This window comes from Zalophus californianus, chromosome 5, assembly GCF_009762305.2.
Source record: "Zalophus californianus isolate mZalCal1 chromosome 5, mZalCal1.pri.v2, whole genome shotgun sequence".
Classification (NCBI taxonomy): Eukaryota; Metazoa; Chordata; class Mammalia; order Carnivora; family Otariidae; genus Zalophus; species Zalophus californianus.
Window position 1 is genome coordinate 74,067,184 of NC_045599.1, and position 13,253 is coordinate 74,080,436.

A 13,253-nucleotide genomic window follows, 5' to 3' on the forward strand; every position below is an offset into this window, starting at 1 on the left:
AATATGGCTAAAGAAATGGTTTCTAACAAACAACAGTAATTTCAAAATCTGCACTCATATACATGCCTTCTTACTAGTTAGCACAGATGAACTTTCTTGGCTCCTATCTAAAGCCAGTTTCACAACTGAGATACCATTTCTCCAACCTACTCAGGGACACTGCTCCCAGCAAATCTTTCCCTCTCTCCTACATTATCAACTTTTGCTTTCTACTGGGTTAACAAATACATAAAAAATAGTATCAGTTAACAAATATCCTGCTTTTTTGGGGCAACTGGGTGGCTCAGTTGGTTAAATGTCTGACTCCTGATTTTGGCTCAGGTCATGATCTCAGGTCAATTGTGAGTTCAAGTCCTGTGTGGGGCTCTGCACTTGGCGGGGAGTCGGCTTGAGATTCTCTCTCTCCCTCTCCCCCTCCCCCTGCTTGCACTCTAATAAAACTTAAAAAAAAAAAAAATCCTGCTCTTGCTTTCATTTTGAAAGAAATGTCTTTTCACACCAGCCACCCAATATTAAGCCAGTGATTTTAAAAGTTCTTTCTGAAGTGACTACCTTACTGAAAGAAATCCTTAAGTTTTTCACTTGGTGTACTTGGATTATCTGCAGATACGGGCAAACTTATCTATTATCTATAGCTTTTATTTCATTTTCTTTCCCATTACTGAGCATTCTCAGAACAATGTTAAACTACAGAGATGATAGTGGGCATGTGTACTTTATTGCTAACATTAATAAAGATATTTCTATGGTCTTATCACTAAGTATGTAACTGGCTTTTAGTTTCATTTTTTTTTTTAACATGCTAAGGAAGAATTCTCTATTCCCTACTTACTTATTTCCTTAAGTTTTTATTCAGATTTAATACTGAATTTTTATCAAATGCCTTTTTGGCATCTGTTGAAATATGTCCTGGCTTTGTCATTTAATCCATGAAGATAAGATGACAGATCATATTTAAAGTTAATGATAATGAGAACAATCTTTATGTGATATTTATTTCTACAAAATATAGCTTGAGAGTTATGAAGACTGACGATTTAATGAACACCTATGAACTCACTGACCAACTTAAGAAATAGAACATTAGCAATACTCTAACCATGTGCTCCACTCCAATCCCTTATGCCTGCCTTTTTCTACCAAACACAACAACTACTCCAACTTCTGTGATGATCATTCCTTTTGTTTTCCATAATTTTATCGCATGTGTGTATACCTACCACATATTAATTTTGCTTATTATTCAACTTTATAAAAACGGTGTGATGCCATATGCAGTCTTCTGCCCACTTGAGTTTTCACTGTTGAGTATTCTTCCACTGAATCAGTATGCACAGTTTAGCTTTATGTGCCATTATTCTAAATCAGTGTGAACAAAATTTGGCAAAAGGAGCTTTAAGTTCCCTAAATGTTAATAATTAAAAGTACTAACACTCATAAGTATTCATAAGTCAACCAGTAATTTTAGCAATTGAAAAAAAAGTAACTCCTTAAAATATAGATTTATATCAGAATTCCATCTGTAAAAACACTTTTTTCCCTTCTTACTACTGAACTTCCATGTATAATTAAATCCTATGAAATGTCCTTTGGAGTTGTTTCTTGAAAATCCTTTTGCTCCAAACTCCCAGATGCCACAACCTCCTGGACAGCTCCATCTTGACAGAATGAGGTACAGAGTATTACCTACGCATCTCATGTATAGCATGTCCCAAACAAAACACACCCCATGCCTCCTGCCTCAATGTGTTTTTTCATCTATCTTGGATTTGTATAATAGCCCCACCATCCAACCAAATACTCATCATAAATATGGAGCCATCCTTGACTCCTTTCTTTCCTTCCTTCCAATATAAAAGGAATGACTAAGTTAGGGGAGCTACTGGATAAGCATGTTAAAATGCAAATCTGACCACATGACTCCCTGGCTAAAATTTTTTAAATAGATGATAATTTCCTGCAGTGCTTTTTTAAACCAGACTGTGATCCACTGTAAGGTCATGACATTAATTTAGTGGATTATGACCAAGATTCTTTAAAATGAAATAGAATATATCAGATTATACTGATGAAGAAACAATACTGTGCTGTGAAACTTCTGTTTTAAGCTGGATGAATATGTATACCTATAGTGTAAACGGTCACAATGTGAAATGTTTTTTCTTACCATGCATTGTTTCTAAATATGTTTGAAAGCACCTACTGCAATAGGTACCACCCAGAAAATAATGAAAGTTGTGAACCTTCTCCTGAGAACAGAATGTATACATACCTATACATCTGCATATTCTTATAATGTTCCTAATTATAGTGAACCTAGCTATCATAAGAAAGCCTAGGGGAAAATATTTTAAAGTCGTGCTTTCCAGACCTCATCACAGACTCCCAGGAAAATTTTGTAAGTAAGAAGTACTGATCTCCAAGGTGAAATTCAAATTCCTTAAGAAGGTGGGAACATTTGACAAACCTGTTTACCACTTTGCTCATGCTGAACTATGGGACTGAAAAGCATTTTCTTCCTCTTTTGATCAGCCAACTCTTGGTAATCCTTCAAAGCCCAGTTCAAACATTACTTCTCTGAGACCTTCCTGACTGTTGCTCTTCCTCTTGCTAGTTGGAGAGGTACTCAAGAGATGTTTACATGAATGTGGGAATAAGTAAAATGCTTACTGAACATTTATTATAGGCAGGTGGGGATCACTGTAGTGATGACAACAGGCTCTGAAATCAGATGCTAGAGTGGATTGTAGGCTCCTTTACTCACTGAATTGTGTGAGTTTCAAAAACTAAATTCAGAGTCATGGTATGTATACATATCAGCAAAATGGGAGTATGTGCTTCACAGCATTCCTGTGAGGATTAAATGAGAATGATATGTGTAAAGTGCTTACTACAGAGTTCTTAGCATGTAATAAATATTCAATTAATTTTAGCTATAATCATTGAAAAATAACTGGAATCTATCAACAAAATAATTGAATAGATAACTGTACATTTATGCTAAATACAGTATAAATTATAAGACCACATAGAGAGATTTGAGAATTCTTGGCCTGATAAGGGCAAATTCATTAACCTTAAGGCATGTCTGTGGACTTTCTGAAGTCTTTAAATACATAAAACTCTTACAAACTTGTTTTCAAAACAAGTTACTTTTATAAGTAAAGGTTTTAGCTTAAAAACAAATTTGAGAACATTATAATTTCATACTTTTGTTCCTTCCAGTTAGATCACAATTCAAGAATGGTTATAAAAATATACCTTCCCTGTAAATCCTCCCAGATTATCTAACATATGGAGCTAACCAAGCAAGCTAGTCAAGGGTGGGTCAGGAAAGAAAACTTCTGAAAAGATTTTATTCAGATAAAATCTTATCACAGAACACACAGACTGTCTAAATACCTCCACTGCACTGCTGTAATTCACTGAATCTACGATGCTAGCAATTGTTAAGGTTATGATTTTATGTACCACTGCATAATAGAAAATGCTGACCAACTATGACACAGTACTAAGATGCCATTTATAATGAGATGCATTCCAATTCCAAAGATTTCAAATGTTAAAAGGAAAATTTCAAAATATTGTTTGAAATAAGATCTTGGGCTTGGACACATTCTGCTAAATTGTTTTTCCTGCTTATTTAAATTTTGACTTTTCTTTTTAATAAAACTCTTTATAAGCTCATCTTATGTGCCTAGAATAGCCTCTTGACATATTAAGAGGTCAAAAGATACTTAAGTAATGCTCATGGTAAGGTATTATAAAATGGTAAAATATTATTTTCCAAGCTTAAATAAGCGAGTGCTATTAAAGTGAATTTCTGTAACACAGGTGACTCAAGTTTCAGTTTTTGGTGGGAAACAAAAAGGCAAAGCCATCACCAGTGGCAATTTTATTGACAAATAGGTACTGTCAGTTAGGAACAGAGCTGGCATTTCAAAGTCCTATTTACCTTTGTCTATACAGTGTCAACCATGGTGCATGGTACACAATGATTATTCATAAATGCTTACTGAATGTAGACAGGAAGCCTAACTCACTGCTAAGAATGCAATTTATGGCATTTGTGGCTGCTTCGAATTTCAATCAGAGTTCCAACTGCGGCCTTCCAAAGTGACTGCAGTGTGGTGAAGGACAGAGCAGAACGCCATCAGTTCCTGTTTGTGATCATATTTTGGGAGGCTTGTCCTTTGTAGCCCACACTGAATCTGTGTGAAGGTGTGGTCAGCAAGTACTTTGAGATAGTTTCTGCAGGCACCACAAACACAAAAGCAAAGTCATCCTCCCACCCTCTGCCCTTTTGCACTCTTCCAGGGCAGCGGAGGGGCCCGGTCCCCTGGTGCCTGTCATGTTACCTAGTCAAGGTGTGAAACAATGGATGGTGAATTTAGCTCACTGCTCTCTTTCTTTAGAAACCCCACTGCTAGTTCTTACCCAGAAGAAAAGGAGGGCAGAGGTGTATGGCAGCATAAAATAGACCAATTGGTTAATTTACAATAGCTTCAAAATATGATTCAATTATTATTTGAGATAAAATGAGTTTCTACATGTCAGCCCATACTCCTGGCCGAATGAGCTTCATATATATATATATATATATATATATATATATATATATATATATATATATATAAATTATATGTTATATATTATATGATATATGAAATTATAATATGTTATGTATAATATAATCTTGGATATATACTGAAGTTAAATTTTTTTTTTTTCAGATTAGGCTACTTACTGCACCTGGTTTCCAAAAGCTGTATCTTTACTGCAATGATACCTTAGTAAATTAACACATGGTTAAAGAGTTATGATTCAATGCAAATGTTGAAATGTTATCTATACATGTCAACCACTGTAATATTAAAAAAAATTAAAACAGAACTGCCATTACAAAGAGATATAATTCTAACATCTTTCTATCATTAATTACATTCAGAGCTGAGCGTATAAAGGTAGCTGTTAGTCAGCAACCTTTGAGCAGACTGACTAAACACAACCATTGGCAAAATCAGTGGGCTAGCCAAACCAAAAACAGCAGGGGAAAGTAGTCCGAGTACAGGCATATCATCTGCGAAGGAATGGCAGTGTTGGGGATTTATTTTTATCTCTGCTGCTGTTTCAAACAGATAGTTATCTTTGCTTCCCAGGTATCAAGTAGGTTAGAAAAGGGTAGTTTGGGGCGCCTGGGTGGCTCAGTTGGTTAAGCAACTGCCTTCGGCTCAGGTCATGATCCTGGAGTCCCGGGATCGAGTCCCACATCGGGCTCCCTGCTCAGCAGGGAGTCTGCTTCTCCCTCTGACCCTCTTCCCTCTCGTGCTCTCTGGCTCTTTCTCTCTCTCAAATAAATAAATAAAATCTTAAAAAAAAAAAAAAAAGAAAAGGGTAGTTTGCAGAAAGCATTTGTAGGTGGGTTGAAATTGCCTACTAATTTCCAATAATATATAATTTAGTATTTCAGACCCTATCTTCTCCCCAACCTTGCAAAGGAAAATAAGCAATTGACAAAATATTTCTGAATGCTTACAAGAAAAATGCAACCCTCTGTCCTTTTTAGTTAATGACTCCACTGTAAGAGTTTTATAGCATTAGTCAAGCCATTAAAGTTAGCAGTTAAATGCTGATTTAATCTTCAGAAGGTCACAGTGCCTTCTGGAAGACATATATTTAAAACTTGTTTGGCTGGTTATTCCTTGTTTATTTCTGGAAACGCACGTGTGACTCACTATCTCACAGGAGACACTACATGGTACTTATAGAAAATATTTTCTATTTTCAGTCCTCTTTTTAAAAATAATTTCTAAATTATATATGCCAAACTAAACTTCTATTTTCTAAAGGCTCTGGGATTGCTGAGTCTGAAGAGGGCAATTAGAAAATTTTGGAACAACATCCTCATAAATACTGAGGTCTGGAATCACATTTACTGTGACAAAGTTAACATTATTTCTCACTGCCCTGGGATACTCATTCCCTGGACATGAGTCCCTGAGGCTGCAGGCAAGTGCACTCCGAGGCCACCAAAGGCCAGCAGATGTGGCCATTATTTGCTGTTGAAAACCTTGCCATTTCAGTTTTTATCTGAGTGATACCACAAATTTACCTTTTTGAGTATGTGTATACAGATTTTAATAGGCCTTCAGGAATTTTACTTATCTATCACCAGGATATATTTTGCATCCCCTGAAATCTTTGTTTAAAATGCTGATTCAGGGACACCTGGGTGGCTCAGTCGGTTAAGCACCTGCCTTTGGCTCAGGTCATGATCTCAGGGTCCTGGGATTGAGCCCCGCAGCTGGCTCCCTGCTTCTTCCTCTGCCTGTAGCTCCCCCTGCTTGTGCTCTATCTCTCTCAAATAAATAAAATCTTAAAAAATAAATAAAATAAAATAAAATGCTGATTCATAGGACGCCTGGGTGGCTCAGTTGGTTAAGTGTCTGCTAGGGTGCGGGGATCCAGTCCTACATCAGGCTCCTTGCTCAGCAGGGAACCTTCTTCTCCCTCTGCCTCCTGCTCCCCCTTCTTGTGCTCTCTCTGTCTCCCCGAAAAACAAATAAAATTAAAAAAAAAAATGCTGATTCATACCCATTAGAAATACACACATGAGCCTTGTTCCTGACAGTGCCATTTACATAGAAGTTATGAGTGGCAAGTTCTGGATAAGTCCTACATTATTAATTCTTTCCTGAGTATTAGTCTATATGTGTTTGGACTGAGACTCTGAGTTCCCTAAGGACGGGACCCATGTCTTACACATCCCTGTATCTGCACACTAAGAACTTAGCAAAGTACTTGGCAACAGTAAGGACTAAAACAATGTGCTACTGCACATAAGAAACAAATACAACAACAAACCTATTAGCACAACCGTTGCTTAGGCACCTGTTTATAATTTGTGAAGAATAATTAGGTCAGTAGATAACTGTATCAGTAACAACTGCTATTACTTGAAAATAATGAATTCAGTTGCTTGTAATACCTCTCCTTTCCAAGCTGTACAGTATACTGAGGAGAACTTTCCCCTGGTAGTGTGAAAATTTAGACTGTAATTATAGCTCTGTCTCTACTGTGTCTTTAGACAAGAAGCCCTCAACAAACATAAAAATACAGAGTGTAGTTTTTAAAATTTTACCGGAACACATATTTTGGGAAAATTTTCACCTGCTACATTTTCAGTACCCAGTTAAAATACAAGAAGCAGAACTATATTTCTATAAATGATTACCTGACAATCAAGATACAGCTTTTGGAAACCAGGTGCATTATACCAGTACACCCCTCTGAACATTGTAATTCAAACACCTCATTACTCTAGCCCATGTGAATCTGACCAGCTACCTTTTCAATTAGAATGATCCATAGAAATTTATAATCCCAATAAACCTTTAGTTATGAGTATCCTAAATGTGATTAGAACCGTGAGGATAATTGGTTGACCCATACTCTTCAGAATCCACAAGGCATTTTTGGCTGATTTATTCAGCTCCTAATATTCATGAGTTTAGAAATCATACTCAACTGCTCCCATAGATATTTCCTCATCTTTCTGAATCCAGAAAATGCCTTCAGTGACCACTCAGTATACTGAGTACCATCTTCCACTAAGGGAAAGGGGTGAGCTGGAATGTGAAAGACACAATTTACATTTTTTTATGCTATAAAAGCTGCAGGTCAACTGCAATGATAAAAATTTAGGTAGTCAATGGTTCTCAGCAATTTCACTTGTTAACAGCATACTGCTCTAGTTTGTTTAATATTCCAGGCTGCATTTATTTAGAGGAAAACTTCAACCTAAGAGAACATGTTCAGGCATAAAAGTAAATAAGCTTAAAAGCTAACCTGCCAAGACCCAAATTCTGACCTTCTAAAGACATTACTGAAGCAAGAAAAATCCTGTAATTAGTAACAAGGAACAGCAATAACCACGCAGTGCTTAGCATCACGGAAACTAAATACTCTTAACGGTCTCTTAATGGTCACTTTTGAAATGATATTTTAACAGTACTTCAGTTAGGTTTCAAATATGCCTATATATGACACTATCATGATAGTTAATGTATATTTTTGATCACATTTGATGTAAAAAGACTGTAAATTTATTATATTTGCCAAATCCTTTCCAGAAAAACTTTCAAAATTTCTAAAACAGTGTATTAAAAATTCTCACTTTAATACATTAAGAAAAATGATCTTTTGTGGGAAATCTAAATTTAAGCCTTCAAAGCCTTCTTAAAAGTCCTGAACATTTTCCACACAGGAAAACTGTAAGCATACTTCTTCAGGGCTTTTAAAGCAATCATCACAGGCAATGTTAAACTATCATGGCTCTTGAGAATAACAGAGGAGCACTGTACAGAAGACCCTCACATTTGTGGCTCTGCGTATTCCCTGTAGGTTGTGCCAACCCACTCTCTCCCCTGTAATGACTCTTTGTTTTTACTAAGTCCCAAAGGGCTGGTGAGAGCTCTGCAAAGAGAAGGGGGGGAAGGGTGGGTGGAATGCAGCTGCAGGCTCAGAAACAATGCTGAGTCCATATATTTTGTTCCCAGCTAGAATAATAAAAAGGGGGCTTCGGGTGGGGGTGGGAGTGGAGGGGTAGAGGAAACAGAAAGCCAAGCAAGCAAGGTAGGGCCAAGTATTCCATTGCTCTCAGTCTACAGCCTCCTGCCCCTCCCCCCACTCTACTTAAATCCAATAACCATTCATTTGGGTTAAAAAAGCTTATCTGTTAAAATTCAAACACCCATTAAAATTTAAACCTATCAGTCATTTCCATCTAAGTTATCTTTATCAGTGAACCACACCCAGGCAAGGAATGGAGTAGGAAGAGAGAATGAAGCTTGCAAAGATAAACTGAGGAAGCCTGGGCACAAAGAGACAGGAAAGCCTGGGGGAGGTAGAATTGAGAAAAGGACATCCAAGGTCTCAAATATCAACTGCCAACTTTGCAATGGTGCCTGGGGCCTTTTGTGGGCAAATGCTGTACCAGAGAAAACCATATTCTTTCTAAGCCTGCTAAAAGCTGCATGTGTCTGAATCAAGAGTTTGGAAGCCTGCACATGTCGGTTTCTCATTATTCAGTCTAACTTGGTGCCTCCTAAGAAAGTGTTCTTCTTTTGCATTTCCCTAGCCTCTATGTCCTAACTAGGAAAAGAGAGAATTAAGGGAAGAGGCAGATCCCAAACAAGGTAACAGCTGCTATTGACGGAAAAGCAGTTCAAACCTTACTCTCCACTCCTGGGTCTTGAACTCTCATCTCAGATAACCCTTTACTGAAAATCCCTGGAGTCCTCCAGGGTTCACAGACTCAGGCCTGCCTCTGGAACATCCTTTCAGAGATTATTGATGCCATTAAATTTTGTGACAAAACTTAAGAAGCCTTATGTAAATAAACAAAACTAATACCTCAAAAATAGTGCCAGGAGGTGCTAAGGACCTAAAAAGCGATAAAACAAAATGCTGAAGGATGCTTGCTGCAATTAGGATCCCATTCATAAACACTGTTACTGGGGGAGGGAAAAAAAAAAAGAACTTCATTGTAAAGCTATCATGTAGAAGCAGAGCTCTGACATCCACACACAAACATCTCCTTCACGTTAGCATTATTTATTTATTTATTTATTTATTTATTTATTTATTTATTTATTTATTTTTTTAAGATTTTTTATTTATTCATCTGAGAGAGAGAGAATGAGAGATAGAGAGCACGAGAGGGAAGAGGGTCAGAGGGAGAAGCAGACTCCCCGCTGAGCAGGGAGCCCGATGTGGGACTCGATCCCGGGACTCCAGGATCATGACCTGAGCCGAAGGCAATCGCTTAACCAACTGAGCCACCCAGGCGCCCACGTTAGCATTATTTAGAAGTACCCTTAGCTGGTACTGAATGATATAAAATTAAACTCTTGACTCTTGAAATGTTTTCAAGTTATAAAGTTTAGAAAGACTGTATTGATTTACATTGAATTTTTGCACTTTGTGACATAATAAAGATTCACAAATGTAGATTTATAATAAGCAGGAATATGATCTCCCTCCCTCAGCTTGCCTTTTTTTCTAGAGCTCTAAAATCCATTTACAGATATTCCAAATCTCCATTACAGTCAATATATAGACACAAATTCAGAAATGCATATTAAGGGAAGGAATACTTTTTATTAACATTAAATAGTAATAGTAATAATTAAAAAATAATACTGACACTATTGTAAAGTTTATCATCTATTATAAACAAAATTCATAGGTATATTTTATTAGGAGTTCTCATTTATTATGCTTTTAAATGCAGCAATAAAATACACAATATTTATTCTGTGTACTGGAAAAACTCAATTTTCTATTTACACATTTCTTAGTATGTACAATCGAAATTAGATCTACAGACAGCAAAAGTTCATCAATAGTAACAACAATCACATAATCATAACTTGACTGAAATTAACAATTCCTTATGGTTGCTTAATTGCAGTAAAAAAAATTCTCATAATACTGTGACATATACGTCAAAAAAAGGTAAAAAATGCAATGTCATGATTAGGGCAAAAAACTACTCTTCAATAAGTATATCTGAATTATTTTTTAAAATAAATCAGGAAAAGATAATTCAAGTGTATTAAGGTGTCCAAAATTTACATTTAAGTCATAAAGTTCACAAAATATGAGTGACCTTATATTGAGGCACAAGTGAATACAAATTTTAAGAGTTTAAATATAATAGTATTTAAGAAGAATATGAGATTTTCTTGCTGAATCAACAAGAGTACTCACCCCTTGGAGCCCTTGGAACTGAATGGAAGGTCGAAAAGGAATTAAATTCTATTAAAAGAAACATAAGAAACAAACAGGTCAACCTTCGTTACTGTGTCACAGAACTAAATGTTTAAACTTTAAATCTGTTCATCTGGTCAGTGCTACAGTCTGTGAAAATATCTTTTCATTATATAACTAGGTTTACATATCATCATATTAAGATGCCTTAATGAGCAAGATCATACTGCTGACATTTCTCTGAATCACACAACCACAAGTATATTGTGACAGTGTAGTCAGGTTTTTTTTTTTTAAATGATGCAATTTGGCAAAAAATGACTAGTACACTAACTCAATTTCACATCAAAAAAACATTTTTGCTTAGTTTCTTGATATGTTTTTAAAAGGCTGGGGGAAGGAAGAGATAATTAGAGGAACTTTAGGGAACTCTAACAGGATACTATAAATAGAAAATTAAAGTATTTGATAATAAACTGTGGTTTCCAGTTTCTCATATTTTACCATACATAGGTTAGTTTCTAGTTGAGGGTCAAACAGGTTACCAGTTTTCTTATAAGATTTTCACCAGGAGAATATGATTTCTACAACAATGTTTTGTTTTATAACAAGCTTTGTCCTCCTCATAACCTTAATATTTTGTCATAGAGTTGTGTATTTAGAAGAAGAAATGCTATAGGTATCTACCATAGTATGAGGCACAATTTCCTGTATCTAAAGTCACCAGTACGTTTCTCTATGGGAATGCTTTTTTCAAGCTCCTTTGAGGCTGTCTTCAGCTCATCACTGGAGTTTGAAATTCTCTATCAATTTCATCAATTCTTCTCGGTCAAACAAATGCTACCCTTTCTCAATTGCCAAACTCCTCACTTCTCCCTGGTATCACCGCTTCCTCACACTCAGGGACACCAGCCCTCTCAGTTCTTCTATTGTGCCTTTCATTTCAGAAAACTATTGCCCTTCACTTTGCTCTTTCTACATCCACTTCCCCCTGGAGGCTCACTTCGCCTGTTTGGTGCTGACTTTGAATCTCTTCTCTATTCGTCAACTCCCTTCTCTCCATAGCCTACTACTTATCATTGTCTAGGGACATTTTGCATTAGAAACTCAATGACAGCGAAACTGGCAAACACTATGCTAACTTCCCTTTCCTACTCCTTCCTCAACCAAAATGGCACCTCTTTCCTACTTTTCTGGAGTTTGGTTTTGTGGGCTTAGAACCTTAATTTACAGTCTCTTTCCCCTTACCCCTAATCCTATTCTATTAGGGCTTTATACACTGCTAGAATTACAGAATTCTGAATCACAGAAAATACAGTCAAGGCCTATTCCCCATAGGCCATGTGTACCATTAATAACTAAGCTGGGACCAGGACCCAGGACGCAATCCTCCTATTCTTCCATGCTGCTCTTCTACCTTGTGCTCCACAGACATCTGCTATTGGAGACTCAAGAGTATGATGGGGGGAGGGCTACTCCTTCATGCCAGAGTTCACATGTTAGTTGGGGAACATGTGAGAATGATTAAATACTAGGCTAAGTGCTACGGGGAGGTGCAGTAAGAATTCTCAAAAAGCAGAGAAAAATATGGGTTAGAAGAAATAATTAGAAAAGCCAAAGGGCTTATGGAAAAGTGGATCTCAGTAGCAATTTTGAAAAGACAAATAAAAGGGAATGCCCTGAGCAGAAAAGCAAGGAGACAGGAATAGATGTGTGAGCAAAGGGCAGGTCTGTGTGTGTGTACAGAGTTCTTTCACACTTGAAACACAACACAAAGGATGAGAATTAGACCTGGCGATCCCTGCCTAATCTTTCCTTGACCTCAAAATTTGTCTTCAGTTTTAGCTGCTATACACTACAGAATAAATAGGACAGTAATTTAAATTTTAGATCTCCAGGATTTCAAAAGGTTTATCACCCTGTGAAATAACTGCCCTAATCTCTTCTATTACCCCCTCAGGGATGGCCTTTAAGTCCTGCCTTTGACATGATAAACAACTGAAAGGGCTTCTAATTTTTGGAATAACAAAGTGAGTTGCTGAAAGAACTGTTTCAGGGAAAGCAGCTCTTTTGGTCATGTGTAAGAATGAGGGAGAGAGATGGATTGGGGTTAGGGAAAAGGATTAGACATCAGCTCCAGAGGATCCTTTATTTAGAAATACTCTGGCCTAAATTAGTATGACTTCATCCAGAGTAAACAGGAGATGGTGGAATGAGCAGACTTTCCCAAGAAAGAATGATAAAATGTGCTGAAACCTTGACTATCAGGCACCAAAAAAAGTGAAGCAAAGGTGGCTTCACAGCTCTGAATCTTCATCTTTGGCCAATCAACCCCAGATTCCCTCAAATTAGGCTCTTAGCGTCTATTTTGAAAACCTCTGGACTGTTTCAGGCCCCTATCACTGAGCACTGAGATTAAGGCCTTCTTTCTTCCCTTCAATTCCTTCCAAATACTGCCCATCATTCAAAGAACAGAAACT

The 13,253-nt window shown here is 36.9% G+C and overlaps 1 protein-coding gene across 2 annotated transcripts in view; it reads right to left on the reverse strand.

The window, feature by feature from the left end:
- The window catches only part of ELL2 (elongation factor for RNA polymerase II 2), a 69,123-nt gene that overhangs the window by 41,251 nt on the left and 14,619 nt on the right, over nucleotides 1-13,253 (reverse strand). For both annotated transcript variants that reach the window (XR_003522096.2, XM_027605703.2), the window contains exon 2: nucleotides 10,774-10,821. Coding sequence is in view for 1 of the 2 variants with exons in the window: in XM_027605703.2 (XP_027461504.1) it covers nucleotides 10,774-10,821 (48 nt within the window). In the remaining variant the exon portion in view is untranslated. The remainder of the gene's footprint in view (nucleotides 1-10,773; nucleotides 10,822-13,253) is intronic.